At 47.8% G+C, this 17851-nt stretch overlaps 1 protein-coding gene across 3 annotated transcripts in view; it reads left to right on the top strand.

Annotated features, from left to right (window-relative positions):
- The window catches only part of CLIP2 (CAP-Gly domain containing linker protein 2), a 79913-nt gene extending 62779 nt beyond the window's left edge, over window positions 1–17134 (top strand). For all 3 annotated transcript variants that reach the window (XM_069033339.1, XM_069033338.1, XM_069033340.1), the window contains 7 exons: window positions 2251–2308; window positions 3678–3761; window positions 4169–4325; window positions 4822–4981; window positions 5906–6091; window positions 12533–12595; window positions 13097–17134. In XM_069033339.1, coding sequence (XP_068889440.1) covers window positions 2251–2308; window positions 3678–3761; window positions 4169–4325; window positions 4822–4981; window positions 5906–6091; window positions 12533–12595; window positions 13097–13108 — 720 coding nt within the window. In that variant the 3' untranslated portion in view covers window positions 13109–17134. The remainder of the gene's footprint in view (window positions 1–2250; window positions 2309–3677; window positions 3762–4168; window positions 4326–4821; window positions 4982–5905; window positions 6092–12532; window positions 12596–13096) is intronic.
- The last annotated feature ends 717 nt before the right edge of the window (window positions 17135–17851 follow it).

Here is a 17851-nt window from a genome sequence, read left to right as displayed (position 1 = left end):
TGGCAGCAAAGTAGGGCTGTCGTGGTTTGCCAGGGTGGGCTCTCATCCTGAGCAAGCAGTGTTCTGAGCTGGAAAAACCATCATTCCTACAATACAGTTGTGTTTCTCCAAGGAGCTGCAGCAGTCTTGGTGTGCTATTGGCCAAGACTCTTTAGGGGTGGTAGGAGGATAGGGTGGAAAAAGATTTAACCTTGCTCAGTGCTTGGAGCAGGGTTTGAGAGGTGCAGTGAGTGGCTGAACTGTGGGATGGGGTGGGAGTGTGCCAACAGTAGGACAAGGGCTTCACAGCACATATGGGGGACAGGGAAATGCTGATGTTGAGGATTATAGGGGAAAAGCTGCCAAGGGTCAGAATGGCACCAGGCTGGGGAAATAAAATGCCTGATTAAATATGAGACATGGGAAGGCTGAAATAATAGCAGTAATATTAATTTATTGTGGCCTTTGTGTCTCCTTAAGTAATCCTTTTTTTTTTTTTGGACTATTTGCCACAGGATGGATCATCCCACTTTTGTGCATGGCCCAGGGAATTGTGGTTGGTTCTGCACTGTAGTGAGAGGGGAGATTGCTACTCATGGCTCTGGGCTGAGCCCCTATTTGTGTTTGGATTTTGCATGAGAAATGAGGAAAAACCCAATTTACATCCTGTGGGGATGCAGAAAATTGAAATAAGCTGTAAAAAGTGTACATTTTAAGAATACTCTGTTGAAATTTCACTGGTGATGTAGTTTCTGTTCCAGACAGAGGTGCCAATGAATTCAGTGCCTGCATTTAATTTCCCAACATGAACAGCCCCGCTGAAACCAGTTGCACCTCCAGGCAGCAAAGTCAAGCCCATGAATTCCACGTTGTCTAAGTCAGAACTTCACACCTTGGAAACAGGCACACTGAGGACAATAGAGGCAAAGGCCAAGGAGGAATCTCCAGCATTAATAATTTGTGAAGGGTTGTTCTAGCATGTTTCCTCTAGTAAGGACAGTTGGGAACAATAAGTACAGCCAGGACCCTGGGAAAAGGGGGTTGTTACTACAACATGTAACACATTATAGTCAATATTCAAACAGGAATGAATGGAAAAGAAGAAACTGGAGGCTTGTTCCAGAGCCCTTTAGATAAACAGAAGGGCTCTGGGGGATATTGATACTGGTTTAGAACCAGGGAAGTCTTGAAGTAATTATTTCAACTGTGTGTCAGTTAAAGTCAGGAGAATATGGGAAGAAATGCATGGTTGAAAGCTTTCGAATATCATGGGGCAAGTTCTATCTTAAATTGTCTTAGTTAATTTAAAGTGACTGTGGTATTCACTCTCCAAGTATTTTAAACAAGCAAAGGTGTCTTGTGACAGTCTTTCCTAGACCTTCAAGTGAGAACCACAACTGTGCTTCCCTGGAGTAGTTAAATAGTGTTTTCCATACCAAAAGTATGTCAGGAAACATATTTCTCCTCTGGGGGTGCTCATGCTTCTGTTTGACTTTTCCCACAGCCCAGACTTTAGGGAAATGACCTTGGGGCTCTTGGCTGTGGTGGCCACAGCAATTGCTGGGTCTGGTGCTGAGGTTCCAACAAAGGCTGCTGGATGGGAAGAGGCATGAAGGGCTCAGTTATAGCCTCTGCACGGAAAGCTTGGCATTGAAAGCTCTGCAGTCTCTGGCTTTTCATTGCAATATAGAAAAGAGGGTGGGGAAAAAAGCAGAATCCCCTGTATGGACCTGGCATTTGCCTGTTATTATTTTTATGAATGCATTAGTTTTCTAATAAATTATTATTTTATCAATGTTTTTATAACTTTGGGCACAGCTAGCTTCTACAGAAGTAGAGGAACTTGTTGACTGGTAGGTCTCAAGTTGCATGCTGGAGAGCATTTGCAGCTGGATATTTGCTGTGATTGACCAGAGATGCCTGGTCCGAGGGACAGCAGCTCTTCCGTCCCTCTGCACAAATTCTGAATGTGCAGAGCTGGAATCAGAACTTGTGGGGAAAAACCTGAGCTCTGTTCCCTCCTGGGTGAATCCTGCTGTTGTGCTCAACTGTGGGCTGTGTGTGGGCACTCTGGTCAGCCTCAGTAGTACCCAGCTGGACAAGTGGCTCCTCAAAAAAGCCTTTATTTCCCTCTTGGGAAGGATGTAAAACATCCTAACTTGGACATTGGATACTTTCTGCTTTGGATGGGGCTTTGTGGTTGTTAACTTTGCTTTGAATCTTAGGGTAAAGGATTGGTTTATTATTTATCATATTTTACATTTATTCCAGATGATTGAGACTAATGATATTTCAGAAGAAAAGATGAAGATGAAGCAGACTATGGAAGGTATGAAGCTCCTATTTTTACTTGGAACACCCTGTTCTAGTGACTTGTATACTTTCTCTTCCTCTAACTTTCTGCTCTTGCAGGGATGGCTGCATGGAAGGGGTTTAGGAAGTCGTTTCATCTGTCAAAATTTGCTGGATGACATTTGTTGTCTGGCTTTGTTTTTTCCCTCTAATCAAGCTGAGCATATGCAGGGATGAATGTTTTTACCTGTGTTAGACATTCTCCAAACAGATGGTGCAGGTTGCAGACAGACCTGTGGAAATTGATGCATTTCCATCCCATCACTGATTTTTACAGCAGGTAAAATTCAGACATTAAATGTTATTTGTTCACAGGAGAGGAGTGATAATGGTAGATATTAATGTGACTGACTTCAAATAATGATAGTTACTTTTTATTAAGTTTGCTATAAATTAAAACCATCCTTTTAACAAAAGGTGAAATTTATGCACTCAGAAAACTTTGTATAAAGTGTATTTCAGCTTGAATTACCCTCAGCCCCCTCATAGAGAGTGAGCTGTAACACTGAGTCTGAGCAATGGCAGAGCTGAATTCAGAGGTGTTTTGTCCTATTTCTGTCGCCCTCAGTGCAAGCCAGGCATTGTCCATAAGCCTCATCTGTCTTTGCAGGTATGGGATTATGTAGAACACATTCATATTATATCCCATCCCTGGAAGTGTCCAAGGCCAGGCTGGGCAGGGCTTGGAGCAGCCTGGTCTAGTGGAAGGTGTCCCTGCCCAAAGCAGGGTGGGTGGAACAAGATGATCTTTAAGTTCCTTTCCAAACCAAACTATTCTATGTTCCAACACCAAATTGTTTGCTGACTGACAGGTAATTCCTGGCTAGTGATGGTAGAGCTTAACTAGATCCAGCAGCCACTGCTCTGAATGGCCACTCAGTCAGTGTGTACATTGTTTCCACACTGAATAAACCCCAGAAAGATGTACTGAAAACAACCAGGTCCGATCTGAGCCACAAAAGCATCAGACTTCAGACCTATAGCTCTGAGCATGGAAATACATCAATTCCAGAAAACATGTATTTTGAAGCCGTCTCTGTCTTCCGCTGTAGGAGGTGACGCAAAGAAATGTGCTAAAAGCTGCTTTTGGATTTTTAAACTGTTTTATTCCCTTTTCCCCCTCTTCCTTTGTGGTTGCTTTCTTAACCCTGTCTGATACAACTTCCCAGTGTGTATCCCACCTCCAAGTGTGGTGAAATGCAGTATCTCCAGCTGCTTCTCTGCCAACAGGAGTGTACCACCGTGGTGCCTGGTGCACCCTGACCCACGCTGTGCACCTGACACCTTCCCAATTTGCACAAAGCATTTTCCAACCCTCTAATCTTTGTCTTTTCATTCCCTCACAGACCTCCAAGACAAGCTGAGTAAAAGAGACAAAGAGGTGTCATCCCTGGTGACCCAGACTGAAACTCTAAGGGCCCAAGTAAGTGGTAAGTTTCCCATATCCAGTGTTGGTGGGAATGAAATGTTTCCCTGCTTGTCCTATGCACTGGTGTTGAACAAGAGCCCAGAGCTGAAATAGGCTGATGTAAAACATGATGCTGCTATTTTTTTAATAGATATTGCTGATAAAAATTTATTCAGGAATTGAACACAAACTGCAGAAGATATTTGTGTCCTGTGAGGGAGGGTTTGGGCTTGTTTATGCGTTAAGCTAATGAGGCAGAAGTCAGTGGAGCTGGGTGTGTTGTTTCAAAGATCTCCCCTTAACTACAGCCAGATCAAGAGCTAATTAGGTCTGTGCTTTTAGGAGTAGGAATTGGGAAAAGGCAAAAAGCAGGAATATAAGTAAAGGACTAAGTGACCTTTCTTCCCCTGAATCCTCTGCTTCTCATAGCTTTGGAAAATAAATGCAAAACAGCAGAAAAGAAGGCTGATTCGGTGTTCAAAGAAAAGAAGAGGTTGGAAGGGGAACTGGAAGCCTTGACCAAGAAAACACATGATGCCTCAGGGCAACTGGTCCTGATTAGCCAGGAGCTGCTCAAGAAGGAAAGGTCGGTGTGCAGGTCTGGAGGACAGAGCTGGAGACAGAGGGGCTCTGTGTATATTCATGTTCCTTCTGGGCGCTGTAATCAGCCACCAGAAGAAATGTAGAGTTGCATTGTTGAAATCCAGCCCACAGCTTTCCCGTTCTTTAGAGACGCTGATGTGTGAATTTGGTTAGAATTACAGGCTGTGAATTCTCAAAATGCACTGCCCTTTCGCTGCTTGCCAGGAGCAGCAAGACAGCTCAGTACCCATGTAGATGCTGAATGAAGTAATCTACAAGCCAGCCAAGCTGGCTGCTGCCCTGCTCCCAAGCAGTGCCCCTGTGCAGGTCCCCATCTCAGAGCTGGCAAAGTGCAACAAGGAAAGAGTGGTGGGAGTTGGGTCAGATTTGCTCACTGGCCTTTCTTTGGCTCTGTAGCAAAGGTGGGAGGGAGCATAGCAGGACTCCAGTGGGGTGTGGGCTCTGGGAACGTCTTCATCTCTTCCTGCTGCTGCTTCCAGGAGCCTGAACGAGCTGAGAGCGCTGTTACTGGAGGCAAACCGGCACTCGCCGGGGCCGGAGCGGGACCTCAGCCGGGAAGTGCACAAAGCTGAGTGGCGGCTGAAGGAACAGAAGCTCAAAGATGACATCAAGGGGCTGCGAGAGAAACTGGTTGTGCTGGTGAGGGCACTAAAACCCCTCCTGGGCATGGCCTGGAGGCTGCAGGGCTCTATACTGCTGAGGAGGGGGGGGGAGTCTGAGCCCTTCGCTCTTGCTCCAGGTCTTTGTGTTTTCTTTTGTGCTGCTGAACATCTGATGGGAAGTCTCTTGACAACGACTGAGCTGTGGCCTGGCTTAGCAGCATCTCATTAAGCAGCAAAGATGTCCATATGTCATATAATCACAGAATGTCCCGAGCTGGAAGGGCCACAAGGATCATCAAGTCCAACTCCTGGCCCTGCACAGGACACCCAACAATCCCTGTGCCTGGCAGCGCTGTCCAAACGCTCCTGGAGCTCTGGCAGCCTCAGGCAGTGCCCATTCCCTGGGGAGCCTGGGCAGTGCCCAGCACCCTCTGCGGGAAGAACCTTTTCCTGATACCCAACCTAAACTTCCCCTGACACAGCTCCAGCCATTCCCTAGGTCCTGTCCCTGTCACAGGGAGCAGAGATTGCTATGTGCCTCTCTGCTTCCCATCGAGAGGAAGTTGTAGACTGCTATGTCCTTCTCCAGTGTTTTTCTTTTCCCACAGGTTTTAGATCCATGGATAAATAGGGTTACAATTTATGGGAGAAACTGAAGGTCGTTCAGCTACCCCCCCCCCCCCCCCCCCCGCGTTTTACACACACTCTGATCCAAGAATAAGCAGTGTCCTCTAATTCCCGTGTACTTCAGCGTCCTCCAGTGGTTGAAATGTGAATAATTGATCTTAACTGCTGGGAACAAACTGGAGCTGCTCCTGGTCACTTGATGCAAGCCGTGCTCTGCCCCATCTGCTGATGAAATCACAACGTAGTTCTAGCAGTTATGTGGATTTCTACCTTGAGTTTCTGCAGCTATTGGTTTTGATATAAAATGCTCCTGTTTTCCCTTTGCTGTCTTAAGGACAAGGAAAAGTCAGTAACAGACCAGCGGCGATACTCCCTGATCGACCCCTCTTCGGAGTCGGAGGTGATCCGGCTGCAGCACCGGCTCGTCAGCACGGAGGATGTGCTGCGCAACGCGCTGGAGCAGGGACACCAGATGGAGAAGCTTATGGAAGCAATGAGACTCTCCTCTGAGAAAACACAGGTAGAACATCAGCAAACAGGGTTGCTCCTCCCTCATCAATCCCCCGGGATCTTGCCCTATGTTCAGGGAGTGATGCCATCAGCTGGGTCCTCTCTTTGGGTGCAACCTGACAAGGCCTTGTTCTATCAGATGTAGCCTAATGCTATAAAATCCCTGCTAGTTGGTAATCACAGATCCCTTTGTGCTCCAGAGAATGGTTGCTAGACGTGGGGTTTTGGGGAAGTTGCACTGTCAGTAACTGTTCTTTATGTGTACAGTATTGTCTGGCTGCATGTGTTCACAACATGGAAGTTGAGATTTTTCTGACATCCCTCCAACCTTTGAGAGGTTTATCTGTGCAGTCCCTAAGCAGAAACTTTGCAGGTGACTGGGAAAATGTTTTCCATTTCTCTTACGCGCTCTCTTACCACCTTGGTGTCTGATGTGAGTTTGCTGATGGACTGTGAATGTTCCCACTCCAGTTTCTGTCTTCTCTCTCCAACTTCCTCTGATCTTCCTTTGTTTATTTTGACTAAAGAAAAGCTGCTTCTGTTGCCTTACATCCTTCTTTATGAAACTGAAGGGTGGAAGTAGCTTGACTCTTAACATTTGGCTTCTCCATCTCATACCTGTGGAGTCTCAGCCCTGACTGATTCCTCCTGCAAAGTGACTGCCCCTTGTGCCAAGCTTTGTGCTTCATGTCCTTGTGCTGCTGTATTTTCTCTTGGGTCTGCAAATAGGCCGTGGCTTTTGGAGCTCAGATGCACCATTATTTCTCTTATACTTGCTCATTTAAATTCTCAGCTGAAAAATGTCTTTCTCTTGCAGTAATGAGTTACAACTGGCATACAAGCAGACACCTTAGGGTAGTACAGAACAAGCCACTAGACACAGAATGGGCAGAGAGCTTTTTTTCACTGATGGAGGTGCAGATATGCTGTGTTAGGTAATCTGGGGGGTTTCAAGCCTTCTCCTCCCATGACAGTCTCTGTTGGATACACCAAACACTGTTTGCATTGCAGTGGTACGGGCAGGGAGGTGGTCAGGAGGAGGGTGCAAGGTAAAAAACTGCAACCCTGAAAAATCTGCTGGCTCATTGAACATCTGTGTGTTGCAGACAAGTCTCTCTATCCTGCAGTGCAGCATCTGGCAGCACCAGGCAGGACAGCTGGAGTCAGGATGACATGTTTGTGGCACTCCAGGATGTACCATAATCCTGTCAGTACCTCCAGAGTGACTTCTGCTGCAATTGCTATGTGTCAAATGCAAATGCATCATGACAGCCTCATCTCTTGGCAGCTACAGGAGGGATGGGGAAAGTTATTCTCTATTTGCTTTAATACATAGTCTCTTGAGAAAGGGAAATCTTCCCTTTTGCATTCCCATCTCCAAAAGCTATGCAGGTGGTAATTATTTCTTCCCCAGTTCTAGCAAATTACTAATCGTACCTGAAGGGAGTTGGAACTGACCTTATGAGGTCAGCTAAGATAACTTTGATACATTCATGCTTAAGAAAATATAGAGATATGACAGAATAGCATTATGTCTTCACCTACAATCCAAGGTGCAAAGAAGCAGAGGATTACTGTGGGAAGCCAGGTGTGCTGGTTTAGCCAAATTTAGAAATATATCCTCTGACAGAAGGCAGGTTACAACCAGCCCTCCCCCACCAGGTTGGGGGAAAAATTGAATTTTCCTCAAAAGAAAGTGAAAGGAGATAAAAACTATTTATTTAACAAACATACAGGAAAAGAATAATAATGCTAAATAATAAAACCTCTCGCTGTGGAGAGAAAAACCTGGGAAAATTTCAGAGTCCTTCCATAGTCTCTCCCTCTCCTTGGAGCTGGGAAGGGGTGGTGGGCCCCCGTCCAGGGCCAAGGCCTTGGTGGAAATTCCTCCCGATGTATTCTGATGTTGAAACAGTCCAGCAGAGAAAAAGGGAAAAAAACAAAGTCCCAGGAAAACAAAAGTTCAACTCTCCAGAGGAAAAGGAGCTGAAAAACTGGCTGAAAGGTGGCTGGAAAGCAAGCAGGCTGCTTCCCCACCCTCGCTCTGCAGAAGCAGACAGGTTTTATCTCTGTGTCCTCAGAACATGAAAACAAACTCCTTTTAAAAAGTACACTTTTCTCTCTCCCCTCTCAGGCTCAGTTTAAAGGCATAGAAAGGCACAAAATTAATTTCTGGGCACGGGGCAGTGATAGGGCATACAACGTCATAAAGTCACCCCAAGACATTCCACCCCTTATCCCATATTGTTGGCTCAATGCGCAAACTAATGTATTCTAATTCTACACACACACATCAATACATACATATACATATATACAGCTACGTACAGACAGTGACACTCAGCAAGCAGTGGTACACAGGCATTCCACATTCCAGGTGGTTTTCACCCAACAATCAGATCTCCCTGTGGTACACGACATGTTGTTCCATCTTTCTGCATCACCCACCACGTGCCACCAGGTCCCTGAGCAAAGACAACCCCACGGATGGGTTTGTCTGTACTCGAGGCAGAATTTATCCACACAGGCTTTCCTAACAGACCTCTGACATGCACTACTGGGACCTTATCTCCATCTGTTGTATGCAGGGATTCAGATTGGGCTGGACCAGCTCTATTGGTGGAACCTCGGGTGTTAACTAACCAGGTGGCCTTTGCTAGATGCTGTTCCCAATTTTTGAAAGTTCCCCCACCCAGTGCCTTTAGGGTGGTTTTCAACAATCCATTGCACTGTTCCACTTTGCCTGCAGCTGGTGCATGGTAAGGGATGTGGTACACCCACTCAATGCCATGTTCTCTAACCCAGGTGTTAATAAGGCCGTTCTTAAAATGAGTCCCATTGTCAGACTCGATTCTCTCAGGGGTACCATGCCTCCAAAGGACTTGCTTTTCAAGGCCCAGGATGGTGTTCCGGGCAGTAGCGTGAGGCACAGGGTAGGTCTCCAGCCATCCTGTGGTGGCTTCTACCATTGTGAGCACATGGCGCTTGCCTTGGCGGGTTTGAGGCAGTGTGATGTAATCAATCTGCCAGGCCTCCCCATACTTGTATTTGGACCACCGCCCACCATACCACAGGGGCTTCACCCGCTTGGCCTGCTTGATCGCAGCGCATGTCTCACAGTCATGGATCACCTGGGAGATACTGTCCATGGTCAGATCCACCCCTCGGTCTCGTGCCCACTTACAGGTGGCATCTCTGCCCTGATGGCCTGAGGCATCATGGGCCCATCAAGCTAGGAACAGCTCTCCTTTATGTTTCCAGTCCAAGTCTACCTGTGACACTTCTATCTTTGCAGCTTGATCTACCTGCTCATTGTTTTGGTGTTCCTCGTTAGCCCTACTCTTGGGGACATGGGCATCTACATGGCGGACTTTCACAACCAGCTTTCTTCCTTGGGCAGTGATGTCTTTCCACTCTTCAGCAGCCCAGTTTGGTTTTCCCCTACACTGCCAATTAGCTCTTTCCCACTTTTCCAGCCATCCCCACAGAGCATTGGCTACCATCCATGAATCAGTGTAGAGGTAGAGCTTTGGCCACTTCTCTCTTTCAGCAATGTCCAGGGCTAGTTGAACAGCTTTGAGTTCAGTGAGTTGGCTTGATCCACCTTCTCCTTCAGTAGCTTCTGCAACCCGTCATGTGGGACTCCATACTCATTTCCAGTCATTTCCACTCACCTCAGCTTCCACCAGGGTCAAATCTTGTGATCCACCTGTTACACCAGCAATAGAAACAGATTCTACCCCCACATGTTGCCATGGGATTATTGTACACTGTGCACCAGTGTCAACCAAGGCATCATATTTTTGTGGTTCTGATGTACCAGGCCAACGAATCCACACAGTCCAAAAAACATGGTTTTCCCTGACCTCTACCTGGCTAGAGGCAGGGCCCCTCTATGCCTGGTTATCCTTCTTTCCCTGGGCCTGCATCTTAGAGGTTCCTTCATGGGAATTGGACATGTCATCGTCTTTTCCATCATTTCCAGCAGTTTGGCTCCAGGCAACTGGAGCTACTTCCTTTTTGGTGGAACTTCCTTTCTGAGACTTGCGCTCCTTCAATTCATGCACTCGTGCTGCCAGAGCAGAAGTAGATTGGCCACCCCACTTCCTCATGTTTTCCCCACTGTCACACAGGAAATCCCACAGCTCACTTCGTGGAATGTACTTTCTCTCTTGGGAACATCCGCATTTGGTATCAGAATCTCTGATCTGTACTGTCAAGATTTGGAGAAGGCCCTCTTTGATCTCCTTCTTAATCTCCTGCTTGAATTCCTAGAGATTCTTCTCCATCTTATCTTCCATTTTCTGCACACGTGTTTGCACAGCTGTGATTCTTGCATGTGTTGGGCCATGCACAGTCTGCATATGCTCGGAGCTTCACTGCCATATCCTGCACGGTCTCATTCGCAGCGTAGTCCGGTTTCATTATTGCTAAAGCAGAAGCGTATTCTTGTGGCCCAAGGTGTATGAGTTTTCACCACATGAATGGATTAACTCTGACCTGGTCTGGGCTCCTCAATCCTGGGTCATCTGTGAAGACAACCTCTCCCACCCCTAGTTCTCTCAGGCACTGGATCCCTTGTTCTATGGTCTTCCACAGGGTTTGCTGCATGTAGAGATCATCTCCGCACAGATATCTATCCCTTGTGCCATTCAAAACCTGTGTCCAGAGACTGACAAAGTCAGCCCCCCTTATCATCGCTTGGTTGATAACTGGATCACGTGACAGGGATCCCAAATGCCTCTCTTCAGCACCGTCCAGCATCACATCATCACCTGCAGCATCCCAAATACGGACCATCCAACTTATTATGGATTCATCGGACCGTCGGGTGTAATCCTTTCTTAGGCTGTGAAGGTCCTTTACGGACATGGACTCAGTAATGGTTTCTGTGCCTGAGTCAGTTGGTGGCGTTGAGGTTCCTTCCCCTGCATCTTTTTAGGTTCCTTCCCCTGCATCTTTTGAGGTTCCTTCTCCTGCATCATCCTTATCTTTCACTGGGCGATCAGTTTTGGTTGTGTGCTTTTTCCTCGTGACAGGAGCCACTGTCAGTGGCTTAGACTCTCCATCTGGTTTGGGCTTGCTCTCTGGTTTATCTGCAGTCTGAGTGACTGGGGTGGCTGCAGGCTTTGCTGATTGATCTTCCTGCCTCTCTACCGTTACATGCTGCAGTGTGCAATAGGCATATGCCAAAGCCCAACATATTGCAAGGAGCTTGTTCGCATTGGAATTGTCATTGTATTTCTCTTTCAGATATTTCCCCACCTCAGCTGGTTTCTGAACTTGTTCAGGGGGGAAATTGCAAACCATTGGGTCAGAGAATTTCTTCAGGATTTGGCCCATATCCTCCCATTCCCCACAGCACTCAGGATGTTCCACCTCTGGGTCAGGTGTCTCATCAGTCACCCTGGAAATCTGAGCTCTTATTCTAGACAAGCTGTGAATCATATAGAGGAAGGTTACCAGATTAAATACCAAGAGGATGGTGTCTTTAACATCCAGGGGAAACTGAACATTCTCAAAAGATAACCTATCAAATTTAAAGGGAAGGGAAACCACGTCTCCTCCTCCTCTAACGATCTGAGTGCAGTTACTAATAAATTCCCAAAACAGGCTACTGGAGCTAGGACTGGGGTTAGGACAGAGAAACCACATATCATACATACTTCGAACAGCTGCCTGTACCTCTGTCAACTTTTTATAAATCATTATCACCGAGCACAGCAAAATAGAAATCCAAATTCGTACCCCTGCTCTGCAAAAATTCCTTATCAAGGATAAGATCAGAGCAAGTTGTGGATAGGCAAATAGGCCTAGGGACCAGAAATACCTGAATATATCAAGCCAGAGACACATTATGAACTCAACCAACATGGTGACTATTTTACCCCTGCACAGAATAAGTAAATTCAAACCAAAATATAATTAGCACAGGCTTTTCACTTTCCTTCGAGCCACACATTGGGCGCCACTAAATTTGTGCCGGTTTGGCCAAATTTAGAAATACATCCTCTGGGAGAAGGCAGGTTACAACCAGCCCTCCCCTGGTTGCCAGGCTTGTCCCCAGAGATGGGAAATGGGGAATGGCAAATGTCTTTTTCAGTGCTGGATGTTCAGTGTGCTGTGCTTTGCAGCTAACACTGCCCTTGGCTGAGGGTTTGTTTTTTGGTATTTGAGCGTTGGGGTGAATAGTGGGTCTGTGACCATAAGGAGCTTGGGGGATGTTTGGTAGCTGGGAGGGATGCAATCTGGCATGTGGGGACTGAGTCAGGATGCAGAGGGCAGGAAGATTCTTGCCAGAAGTGGGGTGAGATTTTTGCATCCTCTGTTCCTTGTGTGGAGTGGGCAGCTAAGGAAGGACATGGCAGTCTTGCCAGATTTCAGTGGTTGTAAGCAAAACCACCAGGATCTGTGTCCCTCTTCAGTAAGTGTTGTCTATTCTCCATTGCAGACTGTTGGAAATTCTGGGTCTGCTAACGGGATTCACCAGCAGGATAAATCCCACAAGCAAGAGGTAAGTTATGAGTAGAATGTTGTTTAGAACACTAACTGCTTTGTGTGGTTTCTTGCCTGCTGTGGTGGGGACAGCACTTGGATGGGGGTAGTTCTGCCAGCAAAGCTTGACTGTATCATTCCCACAGCAAAAGCAAGAGGCTTTGCACAACTCCAGTTCCCAAGTGTGGTGGGAACCTCACTAGACACTCCTTGAAGCCATGGGGAAGGTGGTGGTGAGGGACACACTGAGGTGCAGTGCAAAGGGAGTTTCCCCATAGTCTCCTGGGTCAGTGCTATGTGACTCTACTCCTGGCAGCCCCTGCTAAAACCTGCTCAGTCTCAGATTTCTGCTGTGCCCTTTATATGGGTGGCATTTGTGGGACGTGCTGTCCTGGCCTCCCACAGCAGACTTCATCCACCCAATACTGGGCAAAGCAGTGGGCATCCCACTCCATGCCTCTTCCAAAAAAAGCCTCTGTGCTTGTCCTCATTTTGCCTAACAAGATCTGTTTTCTTCTAGGAGAAGCTCTGATAGAGAAGAGGTGAAAAGGATCATTTCATGCCAGTATCAGTTCCTCTGCACAGTCAGGAAAAACAACACCACATCTGGCTTTAGGACCTCCAAAAGACCACACACAGTATTTTCACTTTAAAGCAGGACAATGTTTATAATGTACTAACTGATGTAATCAGGACAATCCCAGAGTCCAGTTTTCCAAGATGGCCATTGTTCCAGAAGGGAGCAGAAAGACCTCTCTGGGTTTGGTTTCTTACTTGTATTGGTTTTGACTGTGGAATTTGTATTGTTTGAGCTGCCCTTGTCCCACCAGCTGACGTGGTCTGGATGACAGCTGCCCTGACCTGTGGCTGAAGTGTCAGCAGGTCCCAGTAACCCCACAGGAGCTGCAAAGGGATTTGCCTGTTGTGTTCAAAGCATGTGCCCATAGGCTGCACCCTTCCCATGGGGTCTGTCCCTTCCCTCCCACCCACCCTGGTGTCCTGAGGACCGGCACAAGTGAGTGAAACCTGCTGGGCTGATAATGAGAGGTGTGGGGACATGTTCCCCTCCTCTCTTTGCAGAAGACATCACTGTTTTAGAGCAGAGGCTGCACTTAGTTCTTGTATTATAGCATGTTGTGGGAAATAATCCCATTTCAGAGGGATATTTACGTTGTTTCTTCTCCCCTGCCATTTGGGGAAGAAGCTGTGGTGGCTCCAAGTTTGGGGTCAGGCACACTTTGCTTGGGTGTAGTTGGCCTTTCTTCTTGCAGTGAGATCTCTGAGCAGGCCTGCTGGTGTCCTGTGCCATAGCCAGCTGTCCAGCTTGGTCCCCCTCGCTCCTGGGGGGTTCATCAGGTCTGTTTTGAACTCAGGACTCCACAGATGCTGGATCTCAGCACTGCTGGCCTTGGAGCTCCATGCTGGGGGCAGTCAGTGTGGGACAGATGCCTTGAGCAAATGGTTCCCTCCTTGCCTGTTTAATTTAACAGCTAACTGCAGATTGCCCGGTGCTTTTCAGAACCATCTTTGGCTCTTCAGTGTGATGCCCATCCCCTGCTACCTAGGGGTGGATGAGGTGAAGGTGCTGCTGTGAGCCTGACATTGATGGCTTCAGCAATCCTCTGCATGACCTGAGTGTGAGTATTTGGAGCAGAGGCAATCCAAGACTGGAGCCCACACAGCTCTTGTGACTGTACCAGCAGAGGATCTTGTTCCTTCTTCCCAAGGCTTACTCTAACTTTGCACCACAGCTCCCAAGTGATACTAGGACAGAGGAAGGGAACAATATGTTCTTAAAGGTGTGAAAGAGCCCAGCTCAGGTTCACTGTTCAGTACCACAGGGAACAGTCACAGCAATATTTTTCCAGTTAGTGCCCAACTCCTCCAGTCTTCATGAGGTCTTGTGCTATGATGGGGCATCTGTGAAAGGACAAGATGGGAGAGGAGATCTGAGCCAGACCCCTGGCAGGTGTATCAGCTCCATTGCTTTTTGCTCTGATTTCCCACAAAGTTGTGTCACTTTTTCTTAGTGGGTTGCCAGACTCCTGCTTCTCGAAGGATGGGCAGCCAGAAGCAGCCTAGGAAAGACTTGAGCTTCATGGCTGCAATTTTGCCATGAGGAGTATGATGCTGAATATTCAACCTTCTCATTTGATGCAGGATTGGTGATTTCCTGTCCTTCAGAGGAGGATGGAAGAGGAAGGGGACTTCAGGGAGGTAAAGCAGGTCAGAAACCACAGCAGAAATCTGGCACATGGTAGCAGGAGGCAGAGGGTGGGATCGAACTGGCTGAAAATAATTCACGTAGGATTCCATCCTGCCTTGTAGAAGTGTTTCTTCAGTTCTATCTAATCACCAGGAAGATTGCCACATCTCTGCCTAGCTCTAGGAGTTTCCCAAGGGATTGTAGGAGCGGTCTCCAAAACCCTCCTGGTTGAATATTCATCTTCTAAGTGATTTTTGGAAAGTCCCAGAGCGAGTCTTTGTTACAGCCCTCAACAGTGAATACCTCACTGCTGTTTTTAAGAATTTAGGGTTGATGTTTCCCAAAATGCTCCTGTTGGCTGGATGATCTCTGAAGTCATGTCTGCAGATCCTCTGGGCTTCCCAGGGCTTCCTGGGTACCTGCAGGAGAGAGACCCCATTCTGGTTTGTAACTTATTTTCCCTTCTGAGTCTTACAGTGACTTGTGACCAGCTGCCTTCATCTACAGAGCAAAGATACCTGTGTTTTCCACCTCCCTTTGGCTCTGTACAAAGTGGTTATGGGGACCATGTATTTAGTTCTGTTAATCAGATCCAAAGTTGTCAGGCTGCAAGAGTCTCTGGCTCCTGCCTGTTCCCAAGGACCATCCCCTGAGAGCAGCTCAGAACTGTGGCTTTTCCCATTCAGCTTGGGAGACAATGCAGAACAGGAGCAGATGTGTCAGAGCAGGTTCAAAGTTAGTGTTGATGGTCTTCTCTGGCTGTAAATGGCTGTGCTGCTCCCTGAGCATCAGCCAGGAGCTGATGGCACTGCTTGGCTCTCTGTGCAGGCTGTGTGGTCACTGTGTTGCAGGGCTGAGGGTAGAAGCCCCCCACCCATTGGGGTGCAGGTCCTTGGCAGCTGCTTCCAAACAGGACCAGCCACAATGCCAACAGGATATCAGGGCTTCAGCTCAACCCTGTGGCCAGGAGGGGTTGGACTCACTCACTTCCTCCCTCCAAAATTAGCACAGGCTTCCCCCAGGCACCAGCTTCTGGCTGCCCTTCTGAGGTGGTGAGACCACACTAGGGACACACTTGGAAATGACAAGGAGGAGATTCCCCAGCCCCTCTATTTATTTGTAAGTTTAAGTGCTATTTTTGCCTGTGTGGTGGTGTATAAAGTACTTCACGATACTTGGTCTTACTGGCTTGGTTCTTTGGGAGAGATTTCCAGGGGCACATGGTAGCAGGAGCACTGATGCACCCTTGTCCTGTTGTTGATCCAGGCTGGTGCCTGTTTGTGCCTTCACTTCCCCTTTGGCTTCAGCCTTGCCCTTATCTCGATCCCTGAGAGCTGGTAAGGGAGGGCTGTGCTCTCCCCAGCCTTTCTCCCAGCCTGGAAATGCCATGCTGGTTTTCCATCTGGAGCTGGGTTCTGAGCATCGTGCCCAGAGCACCGGTGCAGGGTGGGGAGCAGGAGGTGACATGCTGCGGGAGCCCTGGGCTCCGAGGAAAGGACCGGCACGCTGGCTGTGGGAGCAACCCCCACAGCCAGTGGCATTACCCTGACAGTTAGTGATGCTTTTCTGCTGAGAGCTGAACTCTTATCCAGTGAAAGAAAAAGCCTTTGGAATGGAGACTACTCAGTACTGAGTGATTTCTTCTCTAACTCTCAAGACCAAAGGGAAAAGAATCAGTCTTGCTTGGGAATGTCAGCTTTATCCCTCCTGCAGCATCCAGAGAGCTGGAGCAAGGGCCAGCACCATGCTGGTGCCCTTTGGAATGATGGTACCAAAGTGCCCTGGTGTTACAGCTCTTGAAATGACAGGTGCCAAGCTGCCAGCCAAGGCCTTACAGCTCCTGCCTCCCCCCAGCCACCAGCAGCTCCTCTGGCTTGCAGTAGAGATGCATGAGGGTTTCATTAAACAAAATGATGCAAAGGACACTGTAAAAGTCTTAACAAAAATTCCTGTACTCTGTTATTCAGCAGCTTTAGCAGCTCAGCACTATCTGTAGGGAGTTATTAATACACTAAGATCCTATAGGCCTCCTGTAAGTTACCAGAAAAAAGATGATACTAGATGTATAAATGGATGATAACCTTTTACCCATACAGTATGTATTACAATTTTGTAGCTTAGTCATTTTTTGGCTATCAGATTTTGTTAGTATGATATAAAAAAAAAAAAGACCAAAAAAAAGGTTTGACTGCTACTGTCTATTTTGTTATTTGATTCATTTTCTTCCTCTGTACAAAAGCTGTATAAATCTGTCTGTGTAACTCCTCCACATCTGTATTCATGTACCATCCCCCTGTCCTGGCTTGCTGGTGTGGTGAGCTCCTACTAAACAATAAACTCTGTGGCTGAGAAGTTGGGCATCCTGGGGCTGCTGGGTCATGTTCAGGGTGTTCTGCCATGCACAAACTGTCATGAGCTGGAAGGGGCTGGGGGCACAGGGCTGTGGCACCACTCCCCCTGCCCTGAGCCCCAGCAGTGGCCTTGAGCCATCTGTGTTTGGGCTCTGCAAGTGGCTGGGAGGCTGCAGAGCTGCCCTGGGATGAGCTGAGCTGGAGTACAGTGGCATTTGCTCTTCTGCACCCCATGCCAGAGGTGGGGACAGCCAGGCCCAGCACCATCTCCTGCCTGGGGCAGCTCCTGACACTATCTCCCAGGCCTCAGAGTGATTGTGCTATCTATTACTCCATGATTATTCTCCATCTAATTGTCTCCCCAGTCCCTTGCTGACATATCCATAATGCCCTGAGGTGAGTGAGGAGTGTTGCAGGGTGCTGCACCAGACCCCCCTCCCTTCACCTCAGTACTGATCCATACTTGTTTGAGCAGTGCCACCTTCATTTTGCATAGACTCTGATTGGGTCATCCTCATTCCTTCCAGGTCATCTACCACAGACCTTCAGAGCACAGGGAAATGGGGATCACAGTGGATCAGTCCAGAAGGAGCTGCCACCCCCTAGCCCCTGCCCCTCTTCTCCCTGTGTTCCCACCACAAGTTCACATGGATGCTCTGAGCATCACAGGGTTATGCTGTCACCCATGAGGCAGAACTGGAGGGATTTACTCCAGGGC

This window comes from Aphelocoma coerulescens, chromosome 19, assembly GCF_041296385.1.
Source record: "Aphelocoma coerulescens isolate FSJ_1873_10779 chromosome 19, UR_Acoe_1.0, whole genome shotgun sequence".
Taxonomy (NCBI): domain Eukaryota; kingdom Metazoa; phylum Chordata; class Aves; order Passeriformes; family Corvidae; genus Aphelocoma; species Aphelocoma coerulescens.
This window is presented reverse-complemented; position numbering and strand designations above follow the sequence as displayed.